We start from the raw sequence: 20,514 nt of genomic DNA, 5'->3' as shown, positions 1-20,514 counted from the left end.
TTATGAAGGTGTGCACATTTTGTTGCGCTCTGAACTCTTATTTATGAACTATATCAATCTTATAATAAATACTCGTTTAATAATTTATTAAATATTATTCAATCCTGCAACCCATAATCCCTACAAGTAGGCCATGAAGTAAAATTATAAAAATCACACTTTTTGACATCTCTCAACCAGTCAGATTCTAGAACAAAACTTCTAAATTCCCCGTATCCAAAACTATGTCGGCCCACTCGCTCACCGACGAACAGCAGCGCCAGTACCGGCAAATGTTCGAAACGTTCGACAAGGATGGCAACGGTTCCATCACGACGACGGAACTGGGAACGCTGGTGCGAGCGCTAGGTCTTAATCCTTCGATCGCCGAGATCGAGCAGATGATCCACGAGGTCGACCTGGACGGAAGCGGGACGATCGAGCTGAACGAGTTTTACGTGCTGATGGCCCGGAAGCATCGGGAAGCCTCGTCGGAGGACGAGCTGCGGCAGGCTTTCAAGGTGTTTGACAAGAACGAGGATGGGTTCTTGACGGTGGAGGAACTGTCGATGGTGATGAAGAACTTTGGTGAGCGGTTGAGCGATGAAGAGTTGGCGGATTTGTTGGAGGAGGCGGATGTTGACAAGGACGGTCGAATTAATTACGAGGAATTTGTAACCATGTTGACCAAGTAGGGGAAAAGGCAAAATTTTAGGTTTTAACTGGTTTATTACTAATTGTTTAAAAAATATATATAGAATACATCTATGTCTACAAACATTGCTCTGTGTTTCTGGGTTATTGAAATATTTCGCCGCCCTAAAAGGTAATCGTAACCTGGTCCACCAAGTTACCTCTCTTCGCTGCGTCGTCGAGTACGCCCGAGAGGAGGTTCGTGTAATGTTTCCGTACAGAACATCGTTCCGCGGCCTGCACGCCGCGCTAACAAAAATAATTAACAGTTTGATTAATCCAAAGTAAAGAAACTTAACGACTACGGGGGTTCTTAGCTTACACAACTAGATACGCTCGCGTGGGATGGCGCATTGCGGTTTTAGAATTATTGTTGTTCTCTTTTTTTATACAAATTACATTTAAAAAATGAATAAGAAGTAAATATGGCCAAATATTTCCACTGTGTTCTGGTTTTCCTTGTAGCGTTTCGGTTACAGCATTATTTCTTGGTTAATATACAGTTACAGTTACGTCTATAGAATACAGATACGGTCGATTCGAAGCGGGCGTTCGAACCGACAATCTCTTTTTATTACATTGAATTAGATTCATATCAACTTCGCGTCCACCGCATTCACTCGCATTGCACCATTAGAGTAGAGTCTAACCTATTGACCTTTTTCACGGGGTGCTTCCTCTGACAAACACCGCTCAAAACGAGTCAATGTGAATCAACAACAAGGTAACGTAATGTCAAAAGCGGCAACTGTCAAACCAAGCACACCGTCAAAAGGTCTACAAAATCATCCAGCTTACAAGCTAAGCCACTCAATTCCCGTTAAACTTGCCGCTCGGATGCTTCGACTGGTTCTTGATCGAGGTAATGCTCACGGAAACCTTATTGCTAATGTGATTGTTGTTGATGCTGTTGTTGTTGTTATTGTTATTGTTGTGCGGTGGTGGCCGGGGACTGGCGTCGTGACTTCCGTTCAGCTTGCTGACCGAGTTGAACACTGGGATGCGGGACGGACTCGCCTTGGTTCCGTTGCCGTTCGTCATTGTCGCTGCCTGCGGGCTCGAGTTGATCGATCCGTTCGAGGTGTTCAGGTTGATCGACGGGATGGACGTTCGCCGGATCAGGACGGGGATCTCGGTTTTGGAGTTGCTGCGTTCCAGCACGGAGCGTACGTCGGTCTTGGAGTTGCTGCGCTCGAACGGACGCACATCAGGCTTGGAGTTGCTGCGCTCGAAGGGTCGGACTTCGTTGTGCGAGTTGCGGCGTTCTACCGTACGGACGGGGATTTCTGTCTTGGAGTTGCTGCGCTCGAGCACGGATCGCACGTCGGTCTTGGAGTTGCTTCGCTCGTAGGGGCGGACATCGGGTTTGGAGTTGGTTCGCTCGAAGGGACGCACATCGGTTTGGGAGTTGCGACGCTCTACCGAGCGGACGTCGGTCTTGGAGTTGCTTCGCTCGTAGGGGCGCACGTCTGGCTTGGAGTTGCTTCGCTCGAACGAAGGCTTCGAGTTGCTGCGTTCAAAGTTCGATCGGATCTGATCGATTCCAAGCGGGCGCTTCTCCGCACTTCTACCTGCGTCGTACGTGGCCGTGGTGAATTTGATCTCCGTGTTGCGCGGGATGAAGCTGTGCTCGCTGGACATTCGTCGCTCGACGGGGATTCGGGACGGAGGAGTGGTTGGTTTCTCTGGCTTCGGAGGTTTCTTGGTCAGCTTGGGAGGCTCTTCTGGTTTGCCGTTTTGTTCCAGCTCTGGTGTAGCGACCTTGATTTCCGTAACGAAGCTGTTGGGTTCGACCTTGGGCTGTTCCGAAACGATCGGGGCAGTCTCGATGATGGTTTTGTTTGATTCTGAGGCAAAGTTGACCGTGGTTTCCGGGGCGTTTGTGTTCTCAATGCTATCTTCAAAGTCGTCCAGGGTTTGCAGGCTGAAGTCTAGCTTCTCGTCGTCGATCATGATGATGGACGAAGGTTGGGAAGATTCGGTAGAAATCGTTACGATGTTGTCAAGCGAAAATTTGGGAGCGATTGTGAACGGTTTGTTGTTGAGGGACTTGGTCAAATCAACCTCCAGCGAGGAGATGTTGATGCTGCTGACTCCATTCGTGTTTGAGAAAACGGGTGAAGCCTGACTGCTTTCGGTTTGATCGTTCTCGATCGGTTGAGCATCCGCACTGTTGACCAGGGTCAAGCTGATGGGCTCGCCAACGTCGTGGTAGTTGTTTTCGATCGTGATCTTGTTCGTTTCACCATCGCCGGAGATGAACACCAACGGAGTGTTCTCCAGCTCTTCCTTTTGTCCCAGCAACTTCTTCAAGACGTCCGACTTGGGGCGCTCCAGACTACCAAATGGATACCTGGATACCTTAACATCATCCGGGATGTTTGTATCATAGTTTGCGATCTTCACATGATCTGTCTTGTTCTGCTCGGCTTCCGTAGGGTAAACTCCGTTATAGTCCATGTTGATCGTGGTCAACGAGACGTGCTCTCTTTCGTTTTCTTTCTCAACCTTTCGTTCCTCCGCGACGATCACCGCCGGTGGCGCGATCTTGTCAACAACGGTCACAACCTCAACCTGCTGCTCAACGTGATCCTCTCTCGGTGCTTCCTCAACCTCTGATTCCATGTTGCAAGCAATTGTTCCATTCATAGTAACTTCAACGGTGGTCATTACTTCCCCAACCGGTTCTTCTTCCGTGTGATCAATACCATTCTGAACAACAACCATCTCCGACACATCTTCGGTAGATTGCTTCAGCTCGCTCTCCGACGAACTGTTCAGCAGCTCCCCGGAATTGATCGCATCCTCCAAATTACCCCACGCGGAAGCTCCCTTCAGCCGGTTCCTCTGCAGCGAGTTCAACCCATCGGTCGATTCCATCGACTCAATCACCACCTGTCCCTCAACTTGCGAAATCTTGCGCTTGCTGTCAGCTCCGACAACGACGGCGCTAGCTCCGCCAGCTACGGTCACCACTTCACCGGTGATCTCCAGACTCTGGGCACGTTCCAGCGTGTTGCTGGCGCTGCCCGGGTTCGAAGTGTGGGACTCAAGCTTGGACAGATCGCCCAGGCTGGCCGACCGTGGATTGCTGTCCTCCATCATGTCCTCGCTGCTGCTGTCGGCGGGAGACGGCGAGCTCTGGTGCACGGTGATGTCGCTCGAGTTGAGCTCGATCTTGTTGCCCATCGGTTGGGATGGTGCTGCCTGGTCCTCGGTGTCGGAGTCTGAAAAGAGTTGGGTTAAACAGCTTAAAATTAGGATGTCTCCAATAAGCGTGCATGGTTGACAGCTGTGTGTTTGAAATCGGCGTCTGAAACTTCGAATTTCTACAAAATATTCAAAATATTCTCAACTTACCATGTTCATCATGTGTCATGCTTTCGGTGAGCGAGGACTTCTTGCGTTCACTCTTGGGCGTGGAGCTGTTGCTCGGTCCCTTGTCGTCGAACTTGTCGATTCCGGAGATGCTTTCGATGGTGCAGTTCAGCACTTCCTCGGCAAAGTTATCCGAAAAGTTCATCCGATCGCTCAGGTTGAACTTCTTGACGTCGGACTCCGCCTCCGGCACAATGTCCATGCTTCCGTTCAGCATGCGGCTGGCTGTTCCATCAGTCATGTCCATGCTCAGGTTGGTGTCCATCGTGACCGTGCTGCCGTCAAGATCGTTCTCGTTTTGCGGAGGTCGCGGTGCCTTGCCCTTGCGCTTGTTGTCCAGGTCCAGATTGGAAGACTTGCGGTTGTCCTTGGCGGCGTTCGCGGCTTGCATCATCATGCCGGACACCTCCTGGGGGATTCCCGCTGGGTTGCGCATGGTTCCGCTGGAGGTTAGGCTTCCCTGGCGTTGGAACTCCATTGGGACCGAGGTGCTGTTGATCGTGGCGGATTCAACGACGATCACGTCCGGAATCGATTTGGGTTCCTTGGTGCGCTTCTTTACAACCGGTGGCGAAGGAGACTTTTCCTTTTTCTCGTCCGATTCCTTCTTTTCAATGTTGGTGTTGTTCTCGTTGTCGGCCTGAATCTTGGTCGGACTTCTGCCGAACAGCTTGTCGTTCACGGATGGTGGGAACACTCGAATTCCGAACTTGTGACCCTTCTTGCCTTCAGCTGCGTTCGAATCCTTACGTTCTACATCGGTGTTAGCGGACTTGGTTTGGAACTTCTCCTCGATCATCTCTCGCATCTGCTGCTTGAACGAGTGCTTCTTGGGTTCTTTCTCGTTCTCCTTGTGCACCGTCGGCAGGACCTTGTTCAGGTTGTTCGGGCTGGGTTGTTCCATCTTGAGCGTTGCGGTGCCGGATTCGTCCCCAGGGAACAGCTTCTTCCGGGAGTTGCGTTCAATCTGGAAACAGAAGATCATTAGGTTGGTTTCGTTCAACTCCCAAGACAGTGACGACATCTTACCGTGTTCATGTCCGATTGGCTGCTGGATCTCACCAGAGGATGCGTCAGTGCCTGGTGACCGGGCTTCGGGCTCTGCGTGTGGGGAAGCTTCTCGCCGCTGACCAGCTCCAGCTGGACGTTGTAAGGTGAGGCATAGCTCAGGATCGTCATTGCGTCCTCCTGGACGATGTGCCGGAAGTCAATGGTGATGCTGGTGATTCGGTCACCTGTTGAAGAAAACGTGAAAAGTTTTGATAAAACATTTTGGAACAACCAAATTTACATCAATCACAAGCTGTAAAACTACAAGTTCATTTTCTTCGCGCATAAATCTCCCCCAGCTGACCCGGGTGCTAAATCTCAATGTACCCATGCTCACATTTCAATGCCAAACCGCATAACAGTCATTGATGCATGGCTAGGTCTGGCAATCCATAGAGGTACGGTTAGATTCGAACACGTGCATCAACTCTATAACCAAACCTGACACGCAGTGCCACACTATAATAACAGCAACCAGCTAGCAACGAACTCCATGCTCCAAGACTTCTGCAGATCTGCGGCCAAATCGAGCGCGCGCGCACACACAGCATAATGTTCGCTCGAAATGCTATGCTATGAAACTCTATGCTGACACACGGAGTGACTAACCGCCTAGAAACGACCCAATAATAGTGTATGCCAGTCAAGAGAAGCAAAAAAACAACAATTTTATTTTTTTGTGATGTTGTAGGACTTTTACTTTCTGGCCGGTGCGCTGTTGTCCCAGCCCTGTACGGTCAGTCGGTCTCTCACACGGTCAACCGGTTCTCCTCTCCTAGAGTAAGCAGGCCCGTGGAAGATCAATCGACGCAAAATCAGAAGTCGAAATCAGCTGTGGCCCCAGGAGCCTCGTCTTTGCAACGGATAGCTGGCGTCTGTTTGAATTCGCGAATAAGCGAGTAAACATGACACGCTTGATTTTACTGTTCGTCTCTAGGATTAGAAGAGTAGTTTATATTGCTCTAATAAAAAGAATTGTTTTTTATTCTCTATTTCTGAATTTAATTTTTCATTCAATAACTTGTTTTATATTTATCTAATGATCGAAGATATCGATACTAAGATTTTTTTGAAGGCTTGATTTAATTCTTTTGCTTAATCAGTTGCCGACTGAAAAACTATATACCATCATCAAGGGTCAAATAAAAATGCAGAAATTTGTGTGACCTAATCTCACCTCCCAGACCCAATGTCACATGACGGTGATAAAAAATAAAAAAAAAACTTATTTCCTTTTGAAAATTAAAAAGCCAGTTTCGAAAAGTCGAAAACAAATAAAAAATTGCATGCTTAGGCTACCAATTCACAGATGAATCCTGTCAAGCAAATCGTATTTTGTATTATCCAGATTTTTTAGCAAAGATGGCGATACGAATGGTGCACGCCCAAAATGTCAAAATCGCGCATTAGAAAAAAATGTGGCTGTCATGCCACGGCACACTTTTTTGTAATGTTGGGTATCACTGCGTGATTTATAGATACAGATTGTCAAGGAAAACAGATTGGTCAATGCAAAATAAAATGGCAACGTATGTTTTGCGCTTGCAACACTGCCAGTTTTGCTGGGCGTAAAGCGCGGTGGTTGGTGTCCAACGCGTTTGGATCTTTCCAACATTGGCCAATCTGTTTTTCTTGGCAATCTGTATTCGTAACTATCTTCGCAAAATATTTATTAAACGGTATACTGTAAAAATGTTTGCATTTACACTCCAAATTGTAATAGAGTAAAAATCTTTGCTACAAATCACGTGCTTCCATATATTCATAATGCAAATTGAAAAGAAATAATAACAACTGAAAAATTAAAGTTACAAGCCATGAAATTAACATTACTATACTCAAACCCCGATGGTTTGACACCAACTGACGAACGGGGCCACTTTTAAGTTTGACATCCCTTTTACACGGAGTTCACACACACTACCAAACGTTTGTTTTGATAGTGTGCGTGAGCGCCAACGGGGTACAAGCAAAAAAAGTGTCAAACAAAAAAGTGACCAACCACCGGGGGTTGAGTGTATTACGAAAGTTTTGTGAAATGCATAACACAACAATACAAATGTCTTTGAATAATATATTTTTGAAAAATTTAACATTTTTAGATAAAATATGTTTTTTTTTTTTGCAAAAAAAACACCTTTTTGCGGCACTGTACATCTCATTTTTACAATAGTTTTAAATATTTTAAATTTTTTCAATCATGTCAAACATGATAATCAACGCAGGAAAATTAATTTTAAATTGTTTCAGTTGATTGCAAGTCTTTATTCATTGAAATTTTGAACCTTTCGAAAAAAAAAATTGTTGTCCCCTTTTTGTTTTAGCTTAAATTTAAGTTGCAGCTATTTATTTTTTATGGTTGAATAGATCAGAAAAAATGGGCAAAGTTATTTGTAAAGTTCAATCAATTTCATTACTACATCAATTGCTTTCAATTATTGTTTGTTGTTTAATTATGTATTGATGTTATAAATCATCTGTCAACTCGTATTGTGCTTTATATATAGCAGTTGAATTGACATCAACCAGGTGGCGCGGTGGTTAGCGGCTTCGGCTGCCGATACCTAAGATGCTATGAGGCGCGGGTTCGATTCCCGCCTTATCCTCCTGGCCTTCTATCGGATGGGGAAGTAAAACGTCGGTCCATTTGCGTAAAAGAGGTTTTGGGTGACTCACCACACATAACCTTCGGATGTCTAGAAATGAGCAGAAACTTGCAACAGAGCCCACAAAAGACCCGGGGGTCGTTAAAGTGGATTGCTTTGCTTTTTTAGGTATTTAAAAAAAATATACTGAATCTCTACCTCGACAACACTTGACACAAATGACCTGTATAATATCCAAACAAAACCATTACCAAGCTGCTCGTGCACGCTATTTAATTTCCGCCAGAGATGTAATGTTTATTAAATATTTATTCAAATTTTACGACCGCAAATGACGTCGCCGTCGAGCCGACGAGGTGGCATCTAATTTGGTCGGCCTATGGGTACTTTGGATTATGTCGCGCGCCGACTATCGTTATTGGTTTGTTTGAACAATTGCCGACACCGTCATCTTCCTTTTTTTATAGCAAACTCTCACTTTTCGATTGAAAAAAAAAAAGTTTGTTTCGTAAAACAATGCAATATATATTAGAAAAGCAACTTAAGCCAAAAATATTTAATGAATTAGAAAATTAAATGTAACAAATGGGACCAAAAAGGGTTTACCGACATTATTGTGCAATATTTTGACAGGTCACCGTCGTTTTCGAACAACACCTTATTGGTGTATTTGGCTGATCCGTCGATCACGACCCTCGTATACGAATGTTCATTAGGGGACATGTGAAATTTGGCAAGGTGTTGTTTTCACCTCTTCATGGAAAGAGATCATTTGCACAGCAAAGCAAGAAAAAAACCATCTTATACGACTTTCGGGTAAACATGGACCCCTCGGAGGTGGAATCGCAAAATCGAAAAAAGAGCAACAAAAAACAAAATCTCCAAAAAATTAATAACAATAAACAACATATATCAAGCCAAGTTGGTGCGAGGTGGACTTACCTGTATTTATGAAACCAGCCGCCGGGCCCTGAGGCATGACTTTCTTCACGAAAATGCCCTCCTTGAGGCCGCCGTGCACCTCCACGCCGAGTCCGGTGAAGTCCGACCCGCGCAGGGACACCAACCGAGGGGTGGTCGTCTGTTGGGAAAGAAGTGAGGTAAAAGCCGATGAAGTCATAAAATGATTAATTAAGTTAATGATCATTTGGCGACGATTCAGGTGGAAGGACTTTGGCGGTGCCACAAAAAGGTGGCCAAATTGCTGCCGAGGAAGGAATCCATTAGGTACAGCGCTGTTTATGTTGAGGGTTTGAATGGGCTATTTCAAGGATTTGTAATTGTAAATAAATTATATGATGAATTTCTCAAAAATTTTCATACGGGTTGTGGCCTACCTTCTAAAGAATTCATATTACTGATCGCTGGAAAATTTAAATTATTTTTTTATTTAAAACTAAGCAATTATTTTCCACGACTTTTTACCGTTGCAACGCGTTGTCGAGGAGGAAACAAGGGCAAAGAAATATGAACAATAAAATTACCAGCCATGGTTTGAAAATTTAAAAATTTTAAGGCAAGTATAATAAACCTTGAAAAATGTTTGTAACGGCAGTGTTTCTCAACGTTTTTGTTTTGAACGTTTTTGCTAAAAACTTAAATATTTCTAGGGCACTTTTATCAAAGTTTAAAGCTTATATATTTTTTTTAAATTGCTTGTGAAATATGTGAATTTCATTGCCATTTTTACGGTTTTATTTAAAAAAAATCACGATTTTTTTTCTAAGAAATAAATTTCTCTGAATTTTCATATTGTTTGAAACATGAATAGTTCTTGAATATTTTTGTTCTAGTTTCAAAAATTAGCTGTACTAAATGTCTGTGATACAGAATTTATTGACATTCTTTCCAACATGAGCAGTGCATATTTTAATTTCCTCGAGTTATGATTGTTTTCGGTTATGAGCTAATCTTAACGTTTTTGTAAGAGATTTTTCTTTAAGATTTGTTGGCTGTTTACATGTTTCTTTAGACATTTGCATTCCATTGACCATGAGCAGGTTATGAAAAATTGTTAAAATAAATCGCTGAGAATTTGTTCTTTTATTGAAAGAGTACAAATAATATTTTGTAATGAAATTTTTTATCTTTCTACAAAGCCAAAATTATGATTTTTGTGAATTGATACTAAATGTATAATTGAAGGGGGGGAATGATGATCTTGAAAATAATCCGAGGGGGGAATTGATCGAAAAAGGTTGAGAACCGCTGCTATAAACTATACCTTTGCATTCAGAAGAAAGCGAAATATATCAAAAAAAAATGGAAATGAATAGTAATGCAATCCATGCAATAAATACAATTTTTATTTACAGTTTTCTTTTACATTGGTCCAAAAAATAATTGGGTAATTCTCTACCAACTCACACGAAATCGGGAAAAGTTGCCCCGACCCCTTTTCGATTTGCGTGAAACTTTGTCCTAAGGGGTAACTTTTGTCCCTGATCACTAATCCGAGGTCAGTTTTTTGATATCTCGTGACGGAGGGGCGGTACGACCCCTTCCATTTTTGAACATGCGAAAAAAGAGGTGTTTTTCAATAATTTGCAGCCTGAAACGGTGATGAGATAGAAATTTGGTGTCAAAGGGACTTTTATGTAAATTTAGACGCCTGATTTTTGGAACATGTCATTTTATGGGAAATTTAATGTACTTTTTGAATCTACATTGACCCAGAAGGGTCATTTTTTCATTTAGAATAAAGTTTTTCATTTTAAAATTTCGTGTTTTTTCTTACTTTGCAGGGTTATTTTTTTAGAGTGTAACAATGTTCTACAAAGTTGTAGAGCAGACAATTACAAAAAAATTGATATATAGACATAAGGGGTTTGCTTATAAACATCACGAGTTATCACGATTTTACGGAAAAAAGTTTTTTTCCTTTCCTTTTTTTCGCATGTTCAAAAATGGAAGGGGTCGTACCGCCCCTCCGTCACGAGATCTCAAAAAACGGACCTCGGATTCGTGATCAGGGACAAAAGTTACCCGTTAGAACAAAGTTTCACGCAAATCGAAGAGGAGTCGGGGCAACTGCTGTGTGAGTTGGCGGAGAATACCCAATTGCAAAAAAAAAATGTATTGTTCAAAGCAAGACAATTCATTTCGGGATGTATTTTAAAACGTTTATTTTCCTCTTTTTTAAACCAAATGAAACACTTTTAAGAATAATATACAGTTTTTATTTGGTACCACCGGACAGAAGGAAACGTTAAACTTTTGGAATTAATTTCCATGGATTCTTTAATGTCGTTCTGAAATTTAAAAAGAATCGTAACTTCAATCATGACTGAAGAATTTTATGACATACTATTTATTTAAAAAAAACGTTTGACATTTGAAATCTAGGTTCTCAAAAACCTGAAATTATATGTTGTAGTGTTCAGCCATTTATATATTTTTCGAGGATTGGTCTCTCCCTTACATTTAGTTAAAAATCGCAGAATACATTGCTGTATAAAATTGATAGTTAAATTATCAGAATATTTTTTTTTCTAATTTTTCCCATTTTCATTCAGATTAGGGCATGCAACAGACAAACATGAAATTTTATAAATCATTACAACCCTTTTTTTTTAATGTATTGATATCGTAAATTTTTTATTGATCCTATTTCAATTTGTTTTTTTTGTTTGTAAAATATGATAAAATAACCGCTCTTTATGAGATCCAAATTAGCATTTAAATTAAAATTTAAGAACAATTGCTTCGTTGATTTAGAGATCAACTTACATGAAAAAACTAATATATCAAATAATTGCGATAGATAACGTTTCTTTCGAGCTAATATTTTTCTTTGAAAAACTTTACCAAAAGCTCATTTAACCCTTTCAGGCCTGATGGGTCATATATGACCCATACCGAAATTCGGTTGTATAAAATCACACAGTGCTCAAAACATATAACCAGACATGCATCGGCACTATGAGCTCTTTTTAACGACACTCAGCTTGTTCTAGATGGCATTTTCGTTTAAAGCAATGTTATGCTTGTTGCTAGGTAAAAATCTCTTGTTTTTGGCTTGAATAATGTGTAGAAAACATTGGTTCATTGGAAAACCTGATTTTAGCTTATTTTCATGTAAATGTTCTCTTAAGCTCTCAAGAAGAACTTCTTAAAAGCTCTTTGAGTGCAATTAAGAGTTCTTTACCTATATCTCAATTGGGTTTCAAAATAATCTCTCAGGGTCTTCGGGAGCCTAAAAGACAAGCGTAATAAGCGTATTCTAATCACTGGCACAACATGCTGGGTATCTTCTACGTGAAATGCCAAACAAGTTCTTCTAAAAGAGGAGTTAGAGCGGATGCATGTCTGCATATAACATTGTTCAGCAAAGTTGTAATTTATGAGTTTCTCTACCTAGGAAAAAATGTTTGAGTGGTTGTTAATGGCCTTTTTGACGACCTAGAACATCCTGAAAACCTGAAATTTGGAAACTTCAGAAAATGTTGAAGATAATTCAGGTTTACAACGATTTTTCAAGGCAAATGAAGTTTAGTTATTACCAGTCACATCCTCACGACCATTTGGGGCCACTTCGATCCCTTTGGATCTCTTTTGGGATGATCTAGGTCCTCCAAAGTGTCCTGGAATACAGATCTTGGAGTCTACCGCCGTAACAACACGATTCTACCAAGTTTCCGATTATGGTTCATATTCAGTGATGTCCCTGGGACCCTTTGGCAACCCTCTGAGCTATGTGGATCACTTTTGGGATGATCTGGGTCCTCCAAAGTGTCCTGGAATACAGATCTTGGAGTCTACCGCCATAACAACACGATTCTACCAAGTTTCCGATTATGGTTCATATTCAGTGATGTCCCTCTGGCAACACTATGAGCTATGTGGATCACTTTTGGGATGTTCTGGGTCCTCCAAAGTGTCCTGGAATACAGATCTTGGAGTCTACCGCCGTAACAACACGATTCTACCAAGTTTCCGATTATGGTTCGTATTCAGTGATATCCCTGGGGTCCTTTGGTAACACTCGGAGTTATGTGGATCACTTTTGGGATGTTCTGGGTCCTCCAAAGTGTCCTGGAATACAGATCTCGGAGTCTACCGCCGTAACAACACGATTCTACCAAGTTTCCGATAATGGTTCATATTCAGTGATGTCCCTGGAACCTTTTGGCAATCTTCTGAGCTATGTGGATCACTTTTGGGATGATCTGGGTCCTCCAAAGTGTCCTGGAATACAGATCTTGGAGTCTACCGTCGTAACAACACGATTCTACCAAGTTTCCGATTATGGTTCATATTCAGTGATGTCCCTGGGACCCGTTGGAAACACTATGAGCTATGTGGATCACTTTTGGGATGTTCTGGGTCCTCCAAAGTGTCCTGGAATACAGATCTTGGAGTCTACCGTCGTAACAACACGATTCTACCAAGTTTCCGATTATGGTTCATATTCAGTGATATCCTTGGGACCCGTTGGCAACACTATGAGCTATGTGGATCACTTTTGGGATGTTCTGGGTCCTTCAAAGTGTCCTGGAATACAGATCTTGGAGTCTACCGCCGTAACAACACGATTCTACCAAGTTTCCGATAATGGTTCATATTCAGTGATGTCCCTGGAACCTTTTGGCAATCTTCTGAGCTATGTGGATCACTTTTGGGATGATCTGGGTCCTCCAAAGTGTCCTGGAATACAGATCTTGGAGTCTACCGTCGTAACAACACGATTCTACCAAGTTTCCGATTATGATTCATATTCAGTGATGTCCCTGGGACCCGTTGGAAACACTATGAGCTATGTGGATCACTTTTGGGATGTTCTGGGTCCTCCAAAGTGTCCTGGAATACAGATCTTGGAGTCTACCGTCGTAACAACACGATTCTACCAAGTTTCCAATTATGGTTCATATTCAGTGATGTCCCTGGGACCCTTTGACGAACACGAGAAACCAATCCGCGGACGTGGAGATAAGTGAGATTGAGGGGAAACCTCGTATATTTTTGACCCATATAGAGTTCGATACCGATCATATAGCCCAATTTTCAGCTCGAATTTTGCCTGAGACTATGTTAGCGAGTAGAAAGTTGCAGTTGAGGCATTTCTCCGTGTATTGCTACAGAGTTTTTCAATGCTCAGATTCAGCCGCCCACAGATCGTTCGAGAGATTGAATTTGTTGGGTTTTGGGAGGTTTATGACTTGAACAAATTCAACTAACGCTGCAGTCAAAATCCTCCCTCGACCGCCACCTACCCCTTTTGCCTCGCCAGATGGGATTCAAGCCAACCTTCTGCTTACAAAGCGAAACCCGCCAGGAGCTGGCACCCTTTAGTGTTTCCAATGGGTCCCAGGGACATTACTGAATATGAACCATAATTGGAAACTTGGTAGAATCGTGTTGTTACGGCGGTAGACTCCAAGACCTGTATTCCAGGACACTTTGGAGGACCCAGAACATCCCAAAAGTGATCCACATAGCTCATAGTGTTGCCAAAGGGTCCCAGGGACATCACTGAATATGAACCATAATCGGAAACTTGGTAGAATCGTGTTGTTACGGCGGTAGACTCCAAGATCTGTATTCCAGGACATTTTGGAGGACCCAGAACGTCTAATAATGAAATGTAACTTTTTTTTGCCTGTTTCTGTTTACTCATGGAAAAAATGAACTACTGGTACCAAAATTGTAGATTGACACAGCTCAGAAAAATTCAGGCCTGAAAGGGTTAAAATATTTGTGTTTATCTAAATCAACAAATGAGAGTAATAATTGAACATTAAGAAAAATATAAAACTGATACAATTCTGATACCCATTGCCAGCTGCTTTTTTAAATCATTGAAAAAAAAATCATTAATCATTAAAGATTTGCCTAGCTGCTATTTTTTTAAATTTTATTATTTATCCACATTTTTGAACACATACCTTTTTTATTACAAATACCTTTGCAAAAAAAATCCAAATTTTGCATCCTCCCTCCAAACTTCCGAAGCATCAGTAATAAGAAAAACGTTACTTAATCCACCTTTAAGTGGTTGGTGCCTTCCTCTCATTTATAGAGTGATTACAATCCCCTGAACTGCCCATGTTCGCATAAATGTCCCATATGCAAAAACAGCAACCTGAGAAAAACGCATTTGAAGTTTGTCCCACGCATAAGGCTATGTGTTAAGTTTTCACTGGATTTCCTCCTGATTTCTAGAACAAAGTACTGGATGTTATATGCTTTTCTGAAAGATAACACGATTTTGAACAAAACTGCATCAATAACTCAAAAACGATGAAAATGCATATGGGACATTTATGCGATCAGGGGCAGTAAAGTGTCCCCATGGTTTATGGATCTCCCTTAACGTGATCGCAGCACCTAAGAGGTCCTAATAAAAATAAGTGACGAGTAAAAAAAAATAGACTTCCTACAGACTTTTTGTCAAGATTATACAGACACGGCCTTTGAGGAAAATGGCATCGGCTTTTTCGTGGCGATCAGACCCGACCAGTTGAGGTTATGTGAATTCAGACCATTTTTAAACTGCTTGTAATTTTAGATAGGCAAGTCAGATCTTAAAAATTCTTAACCCACAACAAAAGGTCTTCTCGTATGCTTTCTAAAAATATATAACATGTGAGGGTTTCATGAAAAAAACACCCTTTTTACCATAATTTTAATTTAATATGAAAGAGTTTTTTTAACATAACTTTTTAAATACATGATAAAACTGCATGAGTTTAAATAGCAACTTAGGGGACGTTAAGAAGGATTCCGGCCAAAATCGGTTGAGCCTGTGACGAGATATTCCAATGACATTGATTTGGTACACATGTCTACATACAGCCACACACACAGACATTTGCTCAGCTGGTGATTCTGAGTCGATATGTACAAATGAAGGTAGATCTATAGGAGGTCTAACTGAAAAGTTCGTTTTTCGAGTGATTTTATAGCCTTTCCTCAGTAAAGTGAGGAAGGCAAAAAGCTAATATTTCATAAAAAAACTGTTAGTAATTTTGGTTTATTTTTGATTTTTTTTCAATTTAATTTCTGTTTTAGGTAATTTTCTTGTTTTTTTTTGTTCATATAATGTTTTCCCTAATATCAAATTTAATCATCATAATCATACATATTAAAAAAAAACACATAAAATAGGAATAAATAACTTTAAAATAGTGGCAGTGCGTGGCCAAATCGTTACGCTGTCCGCTTTGTAAGCGGATGATTCTGGGCTCGATTCCCATCTGCTGCAACCTTCCATCGGATGAGGAAGTAAAATGTCGGTCCCGGCCTTGGTTGTTAGGCCGTTAAGTCATTCGAGGTGTAGGAGTCGTCTCCATGCCATAAGTACAAACAACACACCAAATCAAGCCTACTCCGGTGGAATCGCTGGCGGCGATTGGACTCGCAATCCAAAGGTCGTCAGTTCAAACCTGGGGTGTAAGGTTCCTTGGAGTAAAAAGAGGTTTGGGTGCTCTCCCCATTCAAGCCTTCGGACTCCTAGGTTCGAGCAGAAACTTGCAATAGAGACCACAAAAGACCCGGGGGTCGTTAATGTGGATGGTTTGATTTTTTTTTTGATTGAACTTTAAAATACCTTTAAAAAAAACAACAAAAAAGTTTCATTGATGGTCAAACAGGATTCCAAAATTGAAGCGTTAAATTAAGTGCATTTTTGAAACTACTTTTTTACGGTACAATTTTCATTGTATTTTTTTATACGATATTTTTAAAATATCATCAATTTCCAACAACAGATGCACTTCTGATCCATCATTTATACCAAACTCTCTGCATGGTCCAACTTGTAGTAAATGAAACCGGCTCCAAAATCATGTCCCAGCAATAATTTTCCCACAAGCTCCGTACAAACATTAAGCAAGAATAATCGCCTTGTCAATTGGGTTTGCCTAGGATAACATGTATTTCTTTATTACTTCGCTGAATAATTTATCGCCACACGGATCGTCGGATAGGAGAGGTGTCCTCCTCCCTACTCGGGGTTGATCATGATTCGCAGGGTGGCTTGCTGACTGTTGGCAATTAAACTTGGTACGCTTAGAGAGAAAAAAAAAAAACAACAACAAAACTCACGTTGATGCAACTGTCGTCGACGGTTTTCCGCTTGTCGAGGCTGTTCTGCTTGGCCGAGGTTGTGGTCGACGTCCAGCTGGGATCCAACGGGGAGCTGGTCTTGCCCGACGTGGTGCCGGTTCCCGGCTCGCCCGTCTTGAAGGCCGGATTGTCGAACGCATACTCGTCCTTCTTGCCCTCGGGATCCTCCGGGACCAGTTGTGAATCTGCTGAAAAAAAAAACGAGACAAAATACGCAAAAGACAAATGTTAATGGTACTCGATTAATAACGAATCCGGTGGTCCTCCGGATGGTTTGGGATTAATAATGACCCAGAGAAGGCACCATCAGCGGCAGCTTGTGCGCGTTGTGACGTCTTGTCACAAGTCAAATAGAATATAAATTATTTGTAATAAAAAACCAAAAAATGTATTTTGCCACTCGTCATACATTTTTGTTTTAAAAATACACGACATGCATAAAGTATACGAGCAAATTTGTTTGTTTTTGTTCAAGCTACCAAAACTGCCACTTGTGACAAGATAGCACGAAAGTGACGATCTCTTTTATTTTTTTTCGGTTAAACGACACGGGAAATGCACGTTTAATTTTTAAGTACGTAATAATCGTCATTTGCTTCGCAATAAAGTCCGACGACGCTGGTATAATTTATATCGAAAGGTCGGCTTAAACGCCTCATTACGGACGATTATTGAATCGATCGATTAGCGGAACGATATTGCACTTGCACCATTGCTGTTTCAGCGACGCGTTTTTTTTTTCGCTGCAATGGACAATACCACGTCGATCGTCGTCAATCGAAGGATGAAGAAAAAAAAGGGTATGTTTAAGAAATTAAAGCACGCGCTGTGGAGTTTCGGCGGCTTGAAGGCCAATTTTCATGGGTATTAGCGGGTTGAATGAGGGCTGTTTGGGGGGATCAGTGGAATTACGAGATGAATGGGAAAGCTAATTGATTTAGGGTCGACAATTGCAGTGGTTTTTAGTTTTGAAGCGAAGTGAGGGTGAAACTGGTAGCGAATATGTTCAAAAATAGATCATAATGTTCTAATCACTTCTTTAACAAATGTTAAATTGACCAATTTTTGTTCTTTGTTTATTTGGCTTAAATTTTTTGGAGGCCTTCCCAATGACCAAAGAAGCTATTTTGTGTGATTGGTTTACCAATATAAGTTTCCATACAATTGCTATATGGCACGTAATTTCGATTTGGTGACTTTAGCAGAGTTGTAGGTATTTACTGTTTTTCACCTAAAATATTTCCCAAAGACATTTTTTTTTACTTTTGAAACTTTTTGATATGTTTAGAGGACCAGGCATTTGGAATAGTTTTTTCCCTGTTTTTGAATTTAAAAAAAAAATCGATGTTTATTATCGCAAAAAAAAATCTCATTTTTTTTGTTTTCGTCAAATTTTAACATTTTTTGAAAACTAATTTTTGCAATACAACTGAACTAGTGTAAAATGCATTTTAAAACACTTTTTCCATGCAAATGTTGAAACTATGGCTTGTTATTTAAATATTTATATTTTTATTTAAAAAATAGAAAATTTACAAATCTAGAGTAACACTTCAAAAGAATAAAAGAAAATAAAAAGTAAAAAAATGAACTGCAGGCTTCTTGGGAAGGCACCGCTATTGACTAAAGAATTAGGAATCTTCAGGGGTTAAATAACGTCATGATTCGAAATCCGGACACTTAGTAGCATATCATTTTCGATATAGCTGACAAAAAATCATGTAATAAGTTGGAAATGAAGAAATATCATCAGGATGTAGTATTAACAGTCAGCTTTAAGAGAATGCTTGCAAAATATGTCTTTTGTAACAATTTTTCATCAGAATTTGAAAATTAAAATGACTTGTTGTGCTTCGAATCCCGGACACTGATAAAAGCTGATTCGAAATCCGGACACTTTTGCTTCGAATTCCGGACACTCGTTTTTGCTAATGAATCGCACAAATTTGGACTGAAATGTTAGTGAATGGCATTCTTTAGGTCTCAAATAAGCTGTTAACATCAAAACAATCGATATTTTATATAAAAATTTGCTAGAATTTAAGGAAAACAAAACCTTTGCTTTGCCTCCCCGGTGCTTCGGACGCCTATGAAATATTTCAAGTGAAATGTTTCGCATTTTTGGTAAACTTATAATTTTATTTTATTTAATTGTTTTGACATTAACTACAGCGTTCAAACAACTTTAAATGAAAGTTGATGTTAGAATTGATCAAATAACCCAGTTTAGACATACATAATGCGAACTTATATCCAAATAATTGATAAAACAAGATTAAGTGTCCGGGATTCGAAGCGTCCGGGAATTCGAATCATGACGTTAGTGACCGGGTTATTGGCACCCAATCATGCCCAAAAAATAGTAAATTTGATAATCTTTTTTAAAAAATCAATGCTGGTACAAATATTTTTAAAAGACTTTGACCTCCCCCCGCCCAAACAAAATTTCAATGAAAATTTAAGTGCATTCAGTTGAAATGCATTCCCCTGCGTTTAGAATCATATTAAGCATGTTTGGTTTTTTTTAATCTTTAGAACTTTTAAAAATTGTTGATATACAACTTTGAAAAAATAAATGTAAAATTATTTGCATCGGCCTAAATGAACAAAAAAAAAATATGAAAAATAAAGAATTTGCATACACTTGAACAAATTTCGTGTAATCCTAGAGCGTCCAATTTCCCGGAGTTACAAATTTCCCGGGAAACGGGAAATTTTCAGTCAATTTCCCGGGAAATCCCGGGAATTCCCGGGAAATTTTAAATTTAGTAAAAATTGTTATGATCTTGGTTTTGATTAATATTATGCAACAGAATTGTATAGGACATCAACATCAATGGTTTAAAAAAGTGTGAAGATCAATTAACAGCTTGACTGCATGTAAAAAATCATTCAACTACAAGAAAATGTATTTTGGTATTTTTTGGTGAGAAATTTTAAATTTGCCACTGTGATCAGTTTATTGAATTGAGAAAAAAAACATTCAGAAATTATCTTTTTCATGAAAAATACTGGTTTCAGCTCTTGAACAAATGGTAAAGCTTTTTAGTGTTGGTTTTACTCCAAACAACCCAATTTTCAAATATTTGAAGCAAGCTTTGAAGATATTTTTGCAATTCTGGAGAACAAACAATAGAAAGTAATTTTTCAATGATTTTTTTTGTATTAATATGCAATATGATTTAAATTATACGATGAATTAACATCATTCCACAAAAAGTCTTCAATTTTTTCACATTTAACCCTCTAACACCTCGACGTCGTCGTGCTATCTTGTCGCAATCGCCATTTTGACGTTCCGAGAAAAACGCGTTTTAATGTTTGACCTTGAATATTCAAAAACGAGAGCACGCAATGTAAACAATAACAATCACGTTTTGTTTGGCTCACCATTCTGTGCATTGTCCCAAAGTTTGGTTGAAGTTGGTTGCTGGAGTCCCGAGTTTTAATTACAAATGTTTACGGTAGTCTAGCTTGTACGTGCGACAAACGCATCCTGACTTTCCTGGTCCGAAATCCCTTTGGCCTTTTGTCGCACTTACATCAATTTCCATGGAGTGACAAGATAGCACGACAGGATTGAAACTACTTTCATATGTAAAGTGACAAACATGCACGGAGTTTTTTCGGTTTTTGTTGAATATCTCAGGATTGAAATCGAATTTTGGGGATCTGTGAAGGTCAAAAGGTGAGGCATTGTGAGCTGCACAAAATGGCGTTCTTAACTCAATTTGGCCCAAAA

The 20,514-nt window shown here is 40.4% G+C and overlaps 2 protein-coding genes across 2 annotated transcripts in view; one reads left to right on the top strand and one right to left on the bottom strand.

Annotated features, from left to right (window-relative positions):
• The first annotated feature begins 117 nt into the window (after nt 1-117).
• On the top strand, nt 118-744 carry LOC6051518 (calmodulin-beta). The gene has a single exon (XM_001867910.2). The coding sequence runs from the start codon at nt 225-227 to the stop codon at nt 672-674; it is 450 nt and encodes a 149-aa protein (XP_001867945.1). The 5' UTR covers nt 118-224; the 3' UTR covers nt 675-744.
• The window catches only part of LOC6051519 (formin-J), a 172,405-nt gene continuing 152,579 nt past the window's right edge, over nt 689-20,514 (bottom strand). The window contains exons 3-7 of the mRNA XM_038252103.1: nt 16,752-16,957; nt 8,649-8,787; nt 5,080-5,285; nt 4,033-5,017; nt 689-3,899 (exon numbers count right to left, since the gene is read on the bottom strand). Of these exons, the coding sequence (XP_038108031.1) occupies nt 1,483-3,899; nt 4,033-5,017; nt 5,080-5,285; nt 8,649-8,787; nt 16,752-16,957 (3,953 nt within the window). The 3' untranslated portion in view covers nt 689-1,482. The remainder of the gene's footprint in view (nt 3,900-4,032; nt 5,018-5,079; nt 5,286-8,648; nt 8,788-16,751; nt 16,958-20,514) is intronic.

Source organism: Culex quinquefasciatus, chromosome 2 (genome assembly GCF_015732765.1).
Source record: "Culex quinquefasciatus strain JHB chromosome 2, VPISU_Cqui_1.0_pri_paternal, whole genome shotgun sequence".
NCBI classification, from domain to species: domain Eukaryota; kingdom Metazoa; phylum Arthropoda; class Insecta; order Diptera; family Culicidae; genus Culex; species Culex quinquefasciatus.
This window is presented reverse-complemented; position numbering and strand designations above follow the sequence as displayed.